This window comes from Magnolia sinica, chromosome 1 (assembly GCF_029962835.1).
Source record: "Magnolia sinica isolate HGM2019 chromosome 1, MsV1, whole genome shotgun sequence".
Classification (NCBI taxonomy): domain Eukaryota; kingdom Viridiplantae; phylum Streptophyta; class Magnoliopsida; order Magnoliales; family Magnoliaceae; genus Magnolia; species Magnolia sinica.
The window spans coordinates 127,220,620-127,239,200 of record NC_080573.1 but is presented as its reverse complement, the minus strand read 5'-3'; the positions used below and the strand labels follow the sequence as shown (position 1 = coordinate 127,239,200).

Below are 18,581 nucleotides of genomic sequence, written 5' to 3'. Positions count from 1 at the left end.
TTAACAAAACATTTAAGAATTAATAAAATAATCTTAAATAAACTATTTATTTTATTCTGTAAATTTATTTTATTTTATTTTATTTATGTATAAATTATTTCAGTATTAAATATTTAAAATAGAATAAAATAGAAATTTCTAAATGCGTAGATTCCCTACATAAAAAAATTAAATTAAATTAACTAACAATAATATTTCTACGAAAATTTGGATTAAATAGATATAATAAAATTGAAAATGGTAAATTTCAGGTTAAGATCACCTACCTTAAAGTCTGACGATCCGGTCTCGCTTTAATCTCTCTCTCTCGATTTACAGCGCTCTCTCTCTCTCCCACTCAAATTTTTTTTATTTGATTGATTCTTTCAATTCTTTCTCTCTCTCTTTTTTTATAAAAGGATGCGTAATGGAATGGAGGATTGAGAATTTTGGGACGGTTTCATTTAGTGGGAGGTTCGGCGGCCATTACCGTACAAAACGGAAGGAAAGTGGAGAAGGTGGTTTAGTCGTGCGGAAGATGTAACTTTTATTTTTTATTTTATTTTTATTTTTTAAGATATAGTGGGTCCCATTAACAATAATTTAAATCTAATCCGTCCATCATCTCGGCCTGGTTAAGAGAAGATATAAAGCAAAAAAAATGAGGCTGATCTGAAACTCAGGTGGGCCACACACAAGCGGACGGTGGGGTTGGTTCCCACAAAAAAAATGGGTTGTTCTCGATTTTTATTTTATTTTTTAACAACAATCTAGTGGTTAAGATCAGATTAATCTCAGTGCACAGTCAATAGTTGATGTTGGCTAGATTTGGATTAGTTAATAATTAAACACGTGGCCTTAAGTATATGAATTGAGAGAGTGCATTATAAATAAACTTAAATATATTTTACCAAAATCATGTAATCATTAATGACATTAATTAATAGTTCACACTAAGCAAAACGATCACACATCAACGGTCACAATTTATATGAGCCGATAGATGCATATGTGCATGGGTGCGTGGATGTATGCATGGGTCTATGTGTGTATACTCCAATGAAGGCAATTATACATACATGTATGTGTACGCACGTGTACCAAAATTCTGGGTCATTACAGAGTGTCCATCCCACTAGATGGACGGTACAGAGAGAGGCGTACATGGATTTGGAAAATGAGAATTTGGTGATTTCAAGAGAAGGGGATGGGTTTCTTGCAGGAAGAAGTAGGGATTTCTGACTCATTTACCTAACTTTCTTTAAATCTTATCTTCCTCACTAGGAGTCAAAATGGCAAGGATATTATCTTCCTCTAAATAAATCTATAGTCTTTCGCTTAAAGTTGTTGTGTTAGGAAGCTAGGTGGGGCCCAACAGTAAGTTAGGAAATCATCACTATATGCTTTAAACTCTATGGAGCCCACCATGATTTATGTATTTTATCCACCATGTCCATTTATTTTACCAGATAATTTAAGGGCTTTAGTGCAAAAATGAAACACATCCAAAGCTCAAGTGGACATTATGAATTGAATGTTTACCTACCGTATAAAATTTCTTAAGAGCAAAAAAAGTTTTAGATCAAGCTATATTTGTGTTTTCCCTTCATTCATGTCTTCCTGATCTTATGAATAGGTTGGGTGACAAATTTGTGGGCCCAATGGCGGAAATCAATATTCCCACGTTTCTTGCAGTGTAGTTCACTTGAGCTTGGAATATGCTACAATTTTGGATTCAACCCTTAAAATGAGTTGGAAAAATGGATGGACAACACGGATAAACCACATTCATTCTTAGTGCACCCAACGAATCTTGCTTAGTACGATGAGAGCATTATGAGTAACTCAAGACACCATTTGATCCATGTGGATCACAAACAAATAATGTACAAGGTAACACCTACTCTCTAAACTGTTTTTCTTTACGTGGGCAACTTAAGTTATAAATATAACTAAATTTGAGTCCTGCATTTTATATAATTACCATAGTGGTCTCTAAAATAAATCAAGAGTGAATGATCTTCTCTAAGTATTTTGAGGGTAAACGTCTCATTCAAATTGTTTCCATTTCAATGGGCTGTCTGAATCATGAATGCGGTTGATTTTTATACATTACAATTAAAATGTAATGATTCACCTGATGACTGATGTAGATTTCACTAAAACAATATAATGCGACCTACTTTAACCAGCCACATGTTAAGACAATAGCGAAGGTTTTATGTAGATAAGTGTATGAGACTTAGTTAATAAGTTAATCATTTTAACATCCCATAACTAAAAATTATTTTTCCCTGAGTGCGTTTCAATATCATACTTAGAGCCTGTTCGTTAATGCTGAATTTTTGTACTTAACGAAATTTGAAAAATGTTTCATGTTCAGTGGTATTTGTTAATGCATAAGAAGGAAAGCGCTTCACGATTTTATGTTGAAAATTTTCCGTGATAGGAGTCCTTTATGTTGAAATTTTTCCGTGATGGGAGTCTAGCTTAACCGGGAATGAAGAATGCGCTACATGATAAATATTTTTTTAATCCAAAATTGTCCTTTGCGAGAGAGATTTTCTCCCTTGCGTTATACACATCCCAACTTTTAACATGGGGCACTTCTCTAAGCCCACCATGATGTATGTGTTTCTTCCATTTTTAAAGATCATTTTAGGGCTTGATATCAAAAACGAGAGGAATATAAATCACAGGTGGACCACACCACAGGAAAACAATAATGATTAGATATCCACCATTAAAATTCTCATAAGGCCCAATGTACTGTTTATTTGACATCCAATCCGTTAATTAGGTCATATAGACCCAAATGAATGGAAAAGTCAAAGATCAACTTGATCCAAAACTTTTATGGCCCCCAAAAAGTTTTTAATGGTCAACGTTCATTCAACACTATTTTCCTGTAATGTGGTCGATTTGAGATTGGGATATACCTCTTTTTTGGTCTCATACCATAACATGATATAGAAACATAGATGGACGGCATGGATGAAAAACATATATCATGGTGAGGCCCACATAGCACCGACCACCTGCCACAGGCTGGTGCCAGGGGAGTAGCCAAGGATGGGATACTGACAGGTTTCCTTGGCAAGGATACTGTGTGGGGCCAACTTAGATGTTTGTGAGAAATCCAACCCCTCTATCCGTTTTTTAAGCTCATTTTATGATGTGAGACCAAAAATGAGGAGGGTCCAAAACTCAAGTGCGCCACACGAGAGGAAACAGTGGAGATTTAGTGATCACTATTGAAACATTTATATGGTGATAAAAGTTTTGTAACGATCTATTTTTTTGGTGCTTTCACTTTATTTGAATGAAAATGACCTTATAAATGGACCTTATAAATGGTTTAGATGATATATAAACAGCAAGGTGGAGCCTAGGAAGGTTTCAACGATAGGCATTCATCTCCCCACTGTTTCATCTCCTATGGCCCACTTGAGTTTTGGATCCTCTTCATTTTTTGTAGCATGTCTTAAAATGATGTCAAAAAATAGATGAACAAGTTTGGCAAGACTCCCTGCTAACTTCACCTTTTGTATCCACGATGTCCATCCATTTGGGAAGATAATTTTAAGTAAAGGTTCAGAGAATGAATCAAATCCAAAGCTTCAGTGGACCTCACCGGAGAAAACGGTGGGGAGAGTGACGCCCACCATTAAAAACTTAAATAGGCCACGAAAGTTTTTGATCAAGCTGATATTTTTTTTTTTCCCTCTTTCATGTATGTGTTAACTTGTGAACATATTGGATTTCAAATAAAAATCATGGTAAGCCTTAGGAAGGTTTCAATGCTAGGCATCAATCTCCCCACTGTTTTTTGTGGCGGGTGAACTAAATTTTTGAATCTACTTGATTCTTTAACTCATGCCCTAAAATTATATATCCAAATAGATGGACGGTCTAGATAAAGCACATACATCATAGTGGGGCCCACATCCATCATAGTGGGCCCACATAACTTGGTGATGTCACTTCGGTAGCGAGTCTCACCATTTGTCTCAGCATTGTCTCATGTGGGCCTTATTTGAAGGTTTTGTTGCTAACGGTGCTCAATTCTACACGACACATGGTGACAATCTTCTTGAGAACTAAGAGCGTGATATTTTAATTTTCTAGTAAGTATTTTAGTTTATTTAAATTAAATATAATGAGTTTATTCTCAATTAATAAAAAAAATATTTCTTTACAATGTAAAACATTTTCAAATAGGAGATACATGTCAAATTAACATATTTCATACATTTCATATGTTTGTTAACAAACAAGTTGTTTCAAATTTAATACTTAATTTTCAGACTTCAACCATAATTACACCCAGTTCCATAGCTCGAATGGTAGACTAAGTGGAGATGCCTCGTTTCAACACTTGAGGTCTTGGTATCGATCCCTAGTGAGGGTGGCTAACATGGAGTGTGTGTACTGACATGGGTGCTCTAGATTTCAGGCTCAGGCATTAGGTTTTAGATTCAGACTTCATATTTCAAATTCAGCCATTAGACTTTAGATTTAACAAATGGGGCCTTAGTGTTTCGCATTGATTGGCTTCCTCTTTACTTTTTCTCTAGATATTTTCTTTTAAAAAATTATTTATACAGTTAGAGCACCGAATAAAAGAGGCTGGATTCTTCTTTATCACAATGGACTCGCTTTTATTATTTTCTCTTGAAGTAAGTCCCTCTTATACTGGATTTGAAAATAGATCTAGTGATGGATTGATCCGCCAATCAATGTATTTATTCTCTTGTTTAGTTAGTAATTATTTATAATTTCATTATAGTAAAATAGTAACCATGTGTTACTGGGTTGTTCCAGCCCAAGATATTTAAACCATCCGTGATATGGGCTCACCTATTCGCATGGTCTACATTTTGGACTCAGATCCATTTATGGTGGGGTCTGATCAGATTGACTAAATCCATCTGTGCCCCTAATTAAGAAATTCCTCCAAATCAGTCGATATCAAATCATTGCCGTCCACTATCAGATCCATCATAAAATCAGCTTGGATTATTCAAACATGCCCACACTAGAAATACATGGAGACGTGTTGCAGCAAACCTCTTCTTCAACCTAATCCCAACCGGTTCACTTGAGTGGCCCGGCTCTGCGAGTCGACTCGCCCGGACCCGACCTGACCCGTCTGCTTAGCAACGGCGCATCCCTCCTACAAACTCAAGACCTAGGTGCTGAGGGTGGTTTGTGTATCCTCAGCTTCTGTTGCTAGCTTTTTATCTTCCCGCGGCCGCAGGAGAGAGCTGATGGGAAAGGCTTCCAGAGATAAGAGGGTACTCTTCCCAAACTCACTTCCCTTCTTTCTCAAATCGGTGCTTTTGTTTCCGATTTTTTTCTTTTATTTTCTTTTTCTTTTTCTTACACAGATTTTTAAATATTTTTTTGAAAAATCATTTTAGGATATATATTACAGGAAAGCAAAAGAAGAAGGATGGCGCGCTCGGAGTGCCTTCAAACTCCTTCAAATCGACGAAGAGTTCAACATCTTCCATGGTCCCCCCTTCTCTCTCTCTCTCTCTCTCTCTCTCTCTCTCTCTCTCTCTCTCTCTCTCTCTCTCTCGGGTTGGAATAAACAGGAACTGTTTGGGTGCCACTTAAAAATAAGTTCATCTGATTTTAGTTAATCGGAATTATGTATTACAGATTGTCCAAACATACCGTGAAATTTAAGAGTGAGGGAGGGATTTGAATTAACCATTTCTGGATAAGGGATACAATAATCTGATGTGGGGGAGTGCCTGTGTTGGATAGGTGGAGTCTGTCTCGATCAATCTGGATCATCCGGTTGCTTTTTCCCAATCAGATGGTTCCCAACCGTGGTTAAGAGCCTGCAAATTGATGATATGAGAAGGGTATTAGCGAGTATGCATGTAGAGTGTCCAAGAAAATTCATTGATCAGACCGTTAGGATTGTGGGGTCACCTCGGCCTGTGAGCCTTGGCAATCCAATGCAGGGCTGTCCAGGTGGGGAACAGTCTGGATCGATCAAGATGGCCCACCTCTAAATACAGGCAGGCATCATCAGAATCATTACACTGGAACATTCAACTTCCAACATTGTATTTTAAAATTTGTATGTTTATAAATGGGATTTCATATATAGCAAGAAACCACATGGATCATACATTGCATTTTGAAATTTGTATGTTTATAAATGGGATTTCCTATCTAGCAAGAAACTATATGCATCGTCCTCACAAACCCACTGAACATGATAGAGAAGTCAACTCTCTCAATATGTTATTTCCTCTTCTGTCTTTCTCCAGTATGTAACATGCTGTCAGGATAGCCTGTTGTTTGCCCAATGAGACTGTGATGACAATGACGGGTTTTTGGTCCTCCTTTGAGGATGGCAGCTTTTAGCACATTCCGGATCTGTCAAACAACCGCACTCCCCTAAAAGGCAAATGGCGGGATGCGCCTTTAATTCGATCCACATTTGAGGGAACATCCAAACAGGCCCTTAATCATACTCCATGTGCATGGCAATGCCAAATAGGATTCCCATGGGATCCCGATTGAATTGCAAGACTTGAACTGTAAATTATAGGATATTAAGAACAGTGGAAGCATTTTGTTCACGGTTGCCACGGACCACTTATTGCGCTCAGATTAAATCATGGTTGAAATAAGAACCAACCTTCCCATTCTCATCTCAACCAAGATCTGGGTTGGAAGAAGTGGGAGAACACTAGCCTACCTAATGCAGGTTGTGTTTCGAGTGATGTGCCAAACACCAACATGTTAAAGGTGCTTGAAAACCCTGCTACTAGCCATGATTTGGTAGTACATTCAAATGCTTCCTGAGTTTGCTTGCTTCGGTGGGTAATCCATAGACAATTAAGTTCAGATCACTATGGTATCAGTGAGAGGCTGAACTTGGTGCACTGGTTGTTTTCTTAATGGAAGGATTGTATCTTGCCATTTCCTTTTTCCAGAGAACTCTCTTTCTTTTCTGTAATTCATTCAAATTTTCAAGCTTTGACTTTATGCATAACGACATCTGTTATTCTTCCTTTGGCTTTGTTGTTCATTGTAGATATTCTTTAGCTTGCCGCCAGTATATTGGTATTTAAGTCTCAAGGAATCTTGATGTGCAGGAGTGAAGCGTGTAGTTGATCTTTGTGCAGCTCCCGGCAGCTGGAGCCAGGTACCTTTAAGCAAGGAGCAACTAGCTATATTGTCCCTTTGGATATTATTTGATTCACTATATTTCATACATGTCATCATGATTAAACTACCTGCATCTTGATCCCAACTTTTTTTATGAGTCCAGTTATTTGTTCTATTTGGTTAGCTTTTGAGATTAGAAGAATGTGAAGTAGATTCTTGTATAATTCTGCTTATCTAACTCCATGTTCCTGTTGATTACAACTTGCAATTACTTTCTGTAACAAGATACCATACTTGCCAGTGCCTGTAAATAGAATCTTGTCAGTTTGGAATATTGGAAGTATATATGCTTCCTTTCATTTTATTTGAACCCCTGCAGTTCAGCTAAACTGTTCATAGCAGGTATCGGACCACTGAACGATTTCTACCAAAGAGTTATCGGGTCTTGATGCAGCATGAAGTGAATAATGTCCTGACTCCTGACGTGCCCCTTCCGCACGGGGGGTTACAGTGGATGGGGATGCCCCAAGATCTCTCAGACAGCAACAACCAAATCTTTGGCCAGTGGCATACAGACAGTTTAGGAAAATACAGGAACTATTTGGAAAGGTCATGGATCGTACACTAGGATCTTCTGATCTAGAATCTTCATTCAATGTGGGTCCCTTCAGATTGATGGTATGGATGTCGAACCATCAGTCCCACGACAGAATGGGCACATCAGGAGTAAATTTTGAAACTGATATTCCCCATTTTTATTTCTTCCTTTGAAACTTTTTTTTTTTTTTTTATAAACTTTATATATATATATATATATGGGAAAAGGTACTATACGCTTGACCTTACCGGAGCATTCCGTAAGGTCGAGCGTTGTCATATTGCTGGCCGTCGGATGTGGCAAATTTGAAATCAACGGCGATGCTCGAGACGGGATTTGAAGGAGAGAGACTGGTCGTACCAGTTATGTTGAGGCCGAACATGTACACGGCCATGTAAATAGGGATTTTTTTACCCCTTCGAATCCCTAGCCATGCAGCCATCTCACTCTCCCCTTCAATCCCTACCAGTAGCCACACCCCGTGCAGCCCTCTCTCTCCCTCAATCCCTACCACCAGCCACGTCTGCATGCAGCCCTCTCTTTCCCTCAATCCCTACCACCAGCCACGTTCGCCTCCACCTCTCTCTCTCTCCTCTCCCTCAATCGGTACCACCAGTCGCGATCGCCTCCACCTCTCTCTCCCTCATTCCCTACCACCACGCTGTGCAGCCTCAGATTGAGCGTTACAGGTAAGGCCTCTGTTTTTTGGTATGGTTTCTGTTTTACATCATGAGCACTTGCATCCGGATCACACATCATCGTCATGAATTTTTATTTTATTTTATTTTATTTTATTTTCAGATTGAGATGCTTTGGACCCAGGTTCTGGGTCTGGGCATGGATCAGACTCTGGCTCTGGATCCAAGTTCTGGATTTGGGCAGTGATTTGGGACGGTCCATAGCTATTAGACTTGGAATTTGCTATTGGTTTATTCTCACCAAGCACGTTACCAATGATTTTTATGCATTCATCATTTTTCTTATATTCCATTCGGTTTTTCTTTTCTTTTCACGACAAGTTTTTGGCATTATGTTCTTGATAATCTCTTGTTGATAGTTTAAATGGTTGTGATTTACAGTATTTGTAGTCTCTGTTAAGATTTCTAATTCTTCATTGTATTAATGATGCTGATTATTAGATTTCTTTGATTTAATTCTTTCTTGTCGACGATTCCATATTAGCTGAGAGGGATAGTGTTTATTATCATGTTGTTGATGTCAGCACCATTATAAAGACAAATAAAAAAAAAGATAAAGATAAAATCATGGTTTTATGTCACAGAGATGGCAACAACCTGCTTAGCAGGTTCTAAGGATGCTGATTATCACCAACTTTTCTTTAATTTTTGTTTTTTTTTTTTTGTTTTTTTAATTTTTTTAGATTTCTTTTTGATGGCCTTGTTTTTCTAGTTACTGAAAAAAAGTATTCATACTTAAAATTATGAAGACCACACGTCCGCTCTCATCTATCGCTTGTGGGTGATTGTACAAAAAAAAATGCGGATAGGAGAATCATTACCTGTCTGATTTTCTCTACTGAGTGTAGACTATTGGCTGAATCTTTTCATCAGGCTTACAAGATTGACATACCAGATAATACACCTATGGGCCGTGCAGGCCCAGTCAAGCAGTCGACCCTTAGGCATAAGGGCAAGCTCCAAATTGAAAATGAGTCAATACGTCTCTTGTTTGTCAAGGATGGGCAATTTTTTTCTTCAAAAGGGATTCTTCAAATTGAGCATAGATGTTCCTCATCGCTTGTGAGTTCATCAGCTAGAATGATCACTTCACTAGCTATTTGTAGCTTTATCCATGTATTCAGTTAGAAAGCCAATGTATGTAAAACAGATCTGCAGTCTAACTGTTATGCTTATTACAAGTAATCAAACAAGTTTTATGTGTGATATTTATGTTAAGGAATTGATCAGTAATTGTATTTATTGTTTGGCTGTCGACATCTCTGTTTAACCTTTTGCTCATACTATGAAATTTGCTGAGTTTAGTTCAGTGTTGATTCAATTCAGTGCACTGATTCTCTAATTCTGTGTTTGGAACTTCGTATATGCAAGTGATTTGAATTACAAACACAATCAATAAACAATAGAATTGTAACTAAATTTCTGAGTTTAGTTCACTATCAATTTAGTTTAGAACACTGATTCTGAGACTGCATTTAGATACACAACTGATAAACACTCATCCAATCAATAAACAACCTTTTTCTAAGTAATTGGCTTAGTTCAGATTTCTATCAATTCAATTAAGCACACTGATTTCATAAGGATGCATTTGGAACTTCCTTTATGAAACTAAGTGGAATTGCAAACGCTCACCCAATTGAATTAGTTTGGTTGTTTCCACTTCACTGAGTAATTAATGCAATTGAATTAGTTGGCACTGCCAGATGCAGCCTACTTTTGTAGAGCACTACATTTACAAGTTGAGATTTCTTTTTTATAGTAGCAAATTCATGAGTTCACTTTATTAAATCGGAGAAAATGGTCAATTGTACTTTTATTTTTTATTTTTTTACAAATACATAAAAAAAAAAAAAAAAAAACTCATGACGATGATGTGTGATCCGGATGCAAGTGCTCACGATGTAAAACAGAAACCATACCAAAAAACAGAGGCCTTACCTGTAACGCTCAATCTGAGGCTGCACAGCGTGGTGGTAGGGAATGAGGGAGAGAGAGGTGGAGGCGGTCGCGGCTGGTGGTACCGATTGAGGGAGAGGAGAGAGAGAGAGGTGGAGGCGAACGTGGCTGGTGGTAGGGATTGAGGGAAAGAGAGGGCTGCACGCAGACGTGGCTGGTGGTAGGGATTGAGGGAGAGAGAGGGCTGCACGGGGTGTGGCTACTGGTAGGGATTGAAGGGGAGAGTGAGATGGCTGCACGGCCAGGGATTCGAAGGGGTAAAAAACATCCCTATTTACATGGCCGTGTACATGTTCGGCCTCAACATAACCGGTACGACCGGTCTCTCTCCTTCAAATCCCGTCTCGAGCATCGCCGTTGATTTCAAATTTGCCACATCCGACGGCCAGCAATATGACAACGCTCGACCTTACGGAATGCTCCGGTAAGGTCGAGCGTATAGTACCTTTTCCCTATATATATATATATATATATATATATATATATATATATATATATATAATGCTAATATACCCACTACGTAGTACGGAACTCATGTCGACATTTTTGAGGACTTATCACACGTAATGTGATTCTAAAATTTGGACTATTCATGTGAAGTAGCACCTCATAACACCCCCTAAGCTCAATTTTTACTTTGATCCAAAACTTCGGTGGGCCATGAAAATAAAAACAATTTCCTCCCTTAATTTGCATTTCCCTTTGCTATGGCCCACTAGAAATTTTATATCGGGATGAAAAATTATCCCTTAGAGTTTCATGGGATTCCACATCACATGGATTGTTTGGATTAGACGCACATGACACATGTGCAGAGGTGCGCACGTGCGTAGGTGAGCATAACTATATATATGTGTGTGTGTGTGCGCCCGGGGAGGGGGGGGGGAAGGTTCTCTGAGGTCGAGCTGTGTGAGCCCCACCATGATGTATGTCAAACATCAACACCGTGCATTTGATGAGTCCCTTTTAAATTATGGGATATCCTAAAAACATTTAGCTGGGCATGAGACAAATATAATAGATGGGCTGAATTTGTGAACCACATCTCGGCGCCCACTATATGTACAGGCACTGTTAGCCACCCCTACTAGAGGTCGATACCAAGACCCCAAGTGTTGAAACGAGGAATCTCCACTCAGTTTACCAGTTGAGCTATGGACCAGGGATCAGGGACATTAGGGCGCAAGTCTTTGTTACTTTATCAAAGGAGATGGACCGTGTGCTGAGCAAACTCTTTAAGCCTCACCATGATTTATGTATTGTGTCCACTCCGTTCATCCATTTTATCATATAATTTTAAGTCTCGATTGCTAAAATAAAGAATATCCAAACATCAAGTAGACCACACCGCAGTTTCTTGTGTGAATTGAACTTCTACCATTGAAAAATTCTTGAGGGCCACATAAGTTTTGGATCAAGCCTATATTTGATTTTTCTTTTCATTTATGTTTGTATGATCTTATGAATAGGTTAGATGACAAATAAACATCACTGTGGGGCCTAGCAAGGTTTCAATGGCGGAAATTATTATTCCTAGTGTTTCAAGTGGTATGATCTAGTTCTTGATTTGCTTCAATTCTGATCTCAACCCCTTAAACAAGCTAATAAAACGGATGAACCACGTGGATAAACCATATACATTCACTGTGGGCCTAACCAAGTTTACCCAGTACTATAAGAACGCAAGGAGTAACTCATGGCAAATAAATATTTCAGACCCATGATGTTTTTAATGGTAATAATTTAGTTAAGATTGTTTCTTGTGATGTGGCCCACTTAAGATTTGGATCAGCTTCATTTTTTAAATCATACCCTAGTATGAGCCTTCAATGGACGGTGTGAATGTAAGGAAAGTACATCACTGTGGGACCGCAGTTAGGCATCCGAAGCCGCCACTGCCTAACAGCGCCGTTCCGCAGTTACGCAAAAGGACAAAAATGAACTGGAAAAAAGAGAGAAATAAAAAGAAAAAAGAAAGAAGAAAAACGAATGAGGGTTAGGGCTTACCTTGCCAAAGCAGAGAGAGGGAAGGAGACGTTGGGTCAGAGCAGGTAGGTGCACTTTCAATGCAGCTGCATTTCCACCTCCCTCTCCCAACTTCGAAATGGATAGCCGTTGCCTGTAACAAAGTAACCTTTGACTTGAAAAGCACCTAATTCCTCTGTTACATTTCTTGCAATCTTACCTGATAGGAAGTTACAGGTTGAGACTTTGTTACCTGTAACATTTCTCCCCCAAACACAAACTGTAAGAAAGTCACCTGTAACTTTCTTACATTTTACAGAAGTTACGTAAAAGTAGAAATAAAAGGGTTTGTGTATAAAATGACAGGGTGTCGAATAATCAATTATATGCTATCTGAAAAGAGGAATTTGGATCTTTATCAGCAAGCAAAGTAATGTTGAATTTGGACTGCAAATCAAGTTCATTTGGGTACCCATTACCATTGTATGTGTGGCTGCAAAGCCTGATGAGCTGGATCATCCATTTTTGGTGGGCCGGGGTCTGAAAGTGGTGCTTATCAGATGATCTTGACCATTCTTCAATGTAATTGCTTGTTGAATGCACTTAAATCATTTCATCGTATGGTTTTGATCATACCTATAAAATGCTTCTGCCGTATTTTTTTTTTAACTGCACTTTATTTTGAAATTTTCAGAAAATGGATACATAGCAAATTTTATTTTTTTTATTTTTATTTTTATTTTTTATTTTTTATTGAGAATGATACATGTATCATTCGGGATCCTCCCAAGTTATTCAACAGTCTAGATGCTCTAAAACAGTTGAAAAGATTTTTTGTAATTCTTGAGGGTGTGTTTGGTTGCACTCAATTAAAAATTTTCATGATTAATCAGTCTAATTTCATGGAAAAAATCATGATGTTCCATGAAATTTGGCTTCAACCAAACATAGCCTTAGAAAGTATTCAAAATTTTCCTGAAATTTTTATTTTATCTTTCCGTATTTTTTCTACATCAGGACCAATCTCCCAAATACTAGCTTTGTAGCAATGGTATTAGTCCAAACTGTGTATTTTGATAACATCGAAGATTATTTGGATTTGGGAATTTTCTTTGCTTTTTTTTTTTTTCTTTTTTCTTTTTGTGGGTATATATGTATATTTACATATCACTTGGTTTTCAGGTTCTTCCTTAAAATTTTGGAATAGTAAATTGTAGATTTCTTGACTTGAGAATGTTGGAACTGCAAATTTAAATCTTTAGTTGGTGAATGGAATGATCATTGATTTGAGATTAGGACCTAATCAGTGTTACGGTTCTATATTTCCCTCAGCAGATGAGTAATTTGTTCTTTCTTTGTTGCAGGTATTTATATACCTTTGTATTTTTGCATGCGAAGAATATTTATTGCTAATGAGATTGGAAGGAAAATATTAGATTTTGCATTTGATATGTTTGAAATGATGAATTCAAAATCTTTAGCACCAAGTGATGGCTGAATTGTAATTAGAAACATGCATGCATTGCAATAAAATCTCAAATCTTGCTCACAGAGTGCAGATTTCGATCATTTTCGATTGTGGGTGGTAACATGATTTATTTTGCTGAAACATAGTGAAATTCAATCCTTCGTCACCCTGGGTATTAAGATAACATCAGTTTCAGTGGAATGTCTATTGGATCACAGTGATTATGTTTCATCCTATGGTTTGTTGAAACTAGTTTCCTTTGATAGGATCAGGACTTTTGTGGATCGGGGGTTTCTTCTTTTCATTGTCTCTTTAATTCTTATGATTATTGCATGTTCTTTAGATTTTCAATCTATTACTATCAAATGCATTAGAAGAAGTCAGCATTCAGCATTAAATCTGAACAGCAATTGCACCTATGTTTTGTATTTATGTTTTAAAGACATGAAGCAGATCACATATGCAGTATAGGCCTTCTATCTAGTTTAATTCTTCCCACGCTTTTATAGAAATTCAAATTTTTTTTCCTGGAGTGGTATTCATTCGTCACTCCCATCTTTTTCTTTTTTACTTTTTTGTTTTGAATAGTGACAAAATTTTATTTATTCAAAGATAAGAAAGTCAAGAGCGAAGTGAAACCAGTCTTCTAGTGATCCTCTCGTCTCTAGAATAGACAGATTGATCTGCACAAAACATTAAGGGGGAAACAACCCAGAACGTTTGTCGCTCCCATCATTTCTCATCAATTAAAAATGTAGCAAATATAGCAATAAATAACAGGACTGTCACGCATTAGCTTTGTTGATAAGCACAGGCTCAGTTATAGAATTGCTTGATGCATCTTGTAATCTAGTTTTCCATCACTAAAACATTTTTTTATTCATTTTGTTTTATATAATATGGTGGCAATTTTGGTTTGAGAACAACATCGGTCATGATACCGGTCACCTGACCTTTTTCATATGGTCCGTGTTTAATAGAATTTGGTATTTGGGTTTAGAATGTCAGGATTTGTTATAGGGGTTGGGTTAGAAGTTTCCCAAAAAGTGACATGCTGGATGTGCTCCGCCCAGATTGCTAGTGGGTTCGGTCGACTCTTGAGTTGTTCTAAACACACTTGCAATTTGGAGCCGGGAAAAAAAAAAACAAAAAGATAAGCCTCAGAAAAAGCTTACATCATGAAAGCCAAGTAGCACACAGCATGTGTGCTTGGATTGAGGGTAAATGAAGTAGTGGCAGGGAGCTGGGGTTTGGTTGACTTCCAAACGGGCCCTTAATGTTACTGGGGCATAGCCGTAATTGAGAATGTTAGCATCTGGAACTGGGGTTCAAGTATTTTAGCCCCTTTTGTTCAATGAATTTGGTTTCAGGTTTTTATCTTACTGCCTAGCCAACCCCAAATAGCTGGTACAGGGCTATGATGACGATAATTTTAATCTTGCTGTTCTTTGTTATTAAACTTCTAGAACTTTGGTACTTTCTATAATGTGGGAATATCTCATCATCGCTTGCTGTCTCGTGTGAGATAGTTTTTATGCTGTATATGTATTGTATGTTCTTTCAAAAAAGTATATGTATTGTATGTATGCATGTATGCATGTATATCATGTCCTTACATCACTGTTAATGCTTACAAGTGAAGCATCATGTATTTTATTTTATTTATTTTATTTTATTATTTTTTTTAACTTTTTCTAGATTTCAATTGGAAAAGCATGGGCCACGTCTTTGTCTGCAAATTATACAGTCTAAACGCAGTCCTTGTTATCTGGAATTTTATTTATTTTTCATCTTTTCAAATATTCATTTATTGTCTCTTGCTCTTTGTTTCTTCAATCTTCATGACTTTGTGTGCACAATTACAGTAGGACCTGTTCTCCTCAAGTCGGATGTTTGTGCAAGATCCAGCCCATTGGTGGGCCTCATCATGAATGTGTCATTGCTCAAATCAGGCTGGTCAGATCATCTGGTGGACCACATGTATGATGAGTGCAGACCATTGGTTAATATTTTCTAAACCATTTATTCACACATGTATAGCAACATGATGATGGAGCAACCTACTTTTGAGCCATGGCACTTATACCCTGGGGGCAATCAGATGAACAACAACCTGATCGCACACACGTGCCACATGGAGAGGATAGATTTGGCCCCACTCTCATGAATAGCATCACATTTCTCATGCAGGTGTTCATGTGGTGTCATGGACCATGGTTTGGAATCTGATGTCTTCCCTTTTCCTCTACAAGTCCATTGCAACATCTATCACCCTAGTTAGAGAGGATTTCTTCCATCAGTTTACTGCTCAAGCTTGGGACGCCTAGCAGGTGGTTGACAATACAAAATTTTCACAGGATCTGGATTTGTGCTTCATTATAGTTTTCAACTCAAATATTTTTTTCCTCATTGGATTGTTAGGTATCAATGGAGAACAAAATCAAAGACAACCCACCTCGACAGAAATGGAGAAAAGTGGCATATGGAGGCATGCAACCCGGGTATGATGACAACTACAGCGATGAGTCTTTCCTTGAAGACATGGTCATGAATGCCAATGTTGTAAAGAGAGACATGTTGAGAGTGATGCAGGATTCTGTTTCCATTTCTCAATACCTCTGCATCGTAGCTCTTGTGGTTTGTGTTTGGACCTACATGTTGGGCTCCATAATCGACGAGACTTCCCTCCTTTTCCTGGATGTGGGTCTTCTAGTACTTGGCTTCCTAGTACTCTCGCTAACAGCAAAGAGGCTTTCCCTTCAGCTCCTCTCCAAATATCTCCTTAACATCTCCTTCTTCATAAGTGGGCTGTATGTCTTGGCTCCTATCTACTATACTCTTACTAGGTCCATCAGCTCAGACTCCATTTGGGCTTTAACTGTTTCGCTTCTCATCGTTCATCTCTTCTTGCACGATTATTCGGGTTCGACAATCAGACCCCCTGGGGCTCTAAACAATCCAACCTTAACTAGCAACATCTCTTTGAATGCATCCATAGTGGCTTCAGTTCTCATCGCCTCCCGTCTCCCATCGAGGCTTCACGTGTTTGCGATCATGCTCTTCTCCTTACAGGTCTTCCTCTTTGCACCGCTGGTCATGTACTGCATAAAAAAGTACTCTTTCAAGCTGCATCTTTGTTTTTCATTTGTATTGGCAAGTGCTACTTTGGGCATCGTTTTTCCATTGCATCGGTTGCTGTTTGCTCTGTTCTTGGGTCTGTTGCTTTTCATTACAGTTGTCTGTCCCTACTGGCTTATAAAGATACAGGAATACAAGGTGGAGATAAATGGTCCTTGGGATGAGGCAAAGCTCTGTTTTGACATAACAGATTAAGCAGTCACCTTTGCATCATTGTTGCAAATTTCTGTATGGTGAGACCAACAAGAAACAGAAATTCAAATTCATTTATTATTTGGGTATGATTCTTTTTCAATTTTTAGCATCATATAAGTGGGTTTGATGATTATTTCGCTACTGTACTGATTGGTTGAGTTTTCATCTTTCTCTGATTTGTGAATTGGTTAAAGGGTTAGTAACGTAACTTTTATTGAAAGTGGTACTTATGTCCTAAGTTTGTAATGAACTTCATTAATGTTTCTATTAATGGAAAATATCTCGACGAGCATTACTTCCATCTAAGAATAAAAGTTCAGAGGCAGTAACATCCATCCAAATGATTATTTATCTTCAATATTAGATATGACTCTCATTTTTTATTTCTTTCTTTTTGGTGCTTAGAAAGGTTTACAAGTTAAGACCACCTGGGGTGGAACTGATTCACTCACACACACTAAACTGTCTCTAACAGCTCTACAAATGAGCCAGTGACATATGGTTCTTTATTTATTTTACCATGGAAAATGAAATTAACCTTCAAATTAGTGGGCCATCTCTAACATACACTATGGTCCAAACCCCAATCCTGGTAATCTGATCAATGGACATTTCTTTTGAACCAACATCTGTAACTTATGACCGTTGAAAGGCAGGCTTTGTATGAGCAGATAGATACATTGAAAGAAGGGATAAACTGCTGTTGCCCATCTCCTTTGTCATGGGACGTGTGATGTATGGAGCTGGTTGCCCTGGTCATTTAAAAAAAAAAACTGGTCTACTCAACAAGGAAGCCAAAGTAGTTGATCGGATGACAAGATGACCAATAGGCCATCTCCAAGGCATACCTGTGGCCTACCTGTCTTTGATCGGATGATACTATGTTTGTCCATGGCATGCTTGACAATACACCCTACCTGACGAACCAAACAGATCTCACACGTCCAACTAAACTGAACTAGTTCACTTACAGTCCTTGAATGGAATGCAAAATGTAATGAAGTAATATAACAGCCAGGAAAAATGTCTGTCGTGTACTACCGCCTTTGCCCGGGTTGTGTCTGGATGGGAAAAAGTACATTATCAGCCGGTTGATCAATTATACCTGGTGCAATATTGCCATAACCTCTAATGGCTGGTGCTGGAAAAAAAAAAGGTGCTTTTAATGCAGGGGCATTTTCACACTGGGCTCGAGTGGGGTCGCCTGTGGGATGTAGGGCACACTCTGGGTGGGTGACCCATGCGACTTGGGGCCCACAAGGGAGGTCTCGTGTTCGAGACTCCTCACCAGGGATTATTAATGTGCATTTCACACCGGGCTCTAGTGGGGTATCCTGTAGGATGCGGGGATACGCTCGAAGTGGGCAGCCCATGTGATTTAGGGCCCACGAAGGGGGTTCGGCCGAGGTCCTAACACATGCAATGTGAGGCCTGGGCTATGAGA

At 38.3% G+C, this 18,581-nt stretch overlaps 3 protein-coding genes across 6 annotated transcripts in view; all 3 read left to right on the top strand.

Moving 5' to 3' along the window:
- Window positions 1–5,117: 5,117 nt before the first annotated feature.
- Window positions 5,118–7,861, top strand: LOC131257904 (uncharacterized). The gene is made up of 3 exons (XM_058258841.1): window positions 5,118–5,276; window positions 5,403–5,496; window positions 7,104–7,861. Exons 1-3 carry the CDS (start codon window positions 5,250–5,252, stop codon window positions 7,253–7,255), a joined length of 273 nt encoding a protein of 90 aa, XP_058114824.1. The 5' UTR covers window positions 5,118–5,249; the 3' UTR covers window positions 7,256–7,861.
- Window positions 7,862–12,386: 4,525 nt separating this feature from the next.
- Window positions 12,387–17,223, top strand: LOC131257886 (phosphatidylinositol N-acetylglucosaminyltransferase subunit C). 3 transcript variants are annotated; one of them, XM_058258824.1, is made up of 3 exons: window positions 12,387–12,422; window positions 15,995–16,134; window positions 16,226–17,223. In XM_058258824.1, exon 3 carries the CDS (start codon window positions 16,232–16,234, stop codon window positions 17,135–17,137), a length of 906 nt encoding a protein of 301 aa, XP_058114807.1. In that variant the 5' UTR covers window positions 12,387–12,422; window positions 15,995–16,134; window positions 16,226–16,231; the 3' UTR covers window positions 17,138–17,223. The 3 variants fall into 3 exon arrangements, with proteins under 3 accessions (XP_058114807.1, XP_058114813.1, XP_058114801.1); XM_058258830.1 differs by lacking the exon at window positions 12,387–12,422 and adding an exon at window positions 13,093–15,784; XM_058258818.1 differs by lacking the exon at window positions 12,387–12,422 and having other exon boundaries at window positions 13,093–16,134.
- LOC131257845 (SNW/SKI-interacting protein A-like) overlaps window positions 12,389–18,581 on the top strand; it is a 28,652-nt gene continuing 22,459 nt past the window's right edge. The window contains exon 1 of one of the 2 annotated variants that reach the window (XM_058258763.1): window positions 12,389–12,407. The gene's annotated coding sequence lies outside the window, so the exon portion shown is untranslated. Of the gene's footprint in view, window positions 12,423–18,581 lie in introns of both variants that reach the window. The other variant, XM_058258770.1, reaches the window with a different exon arrangement.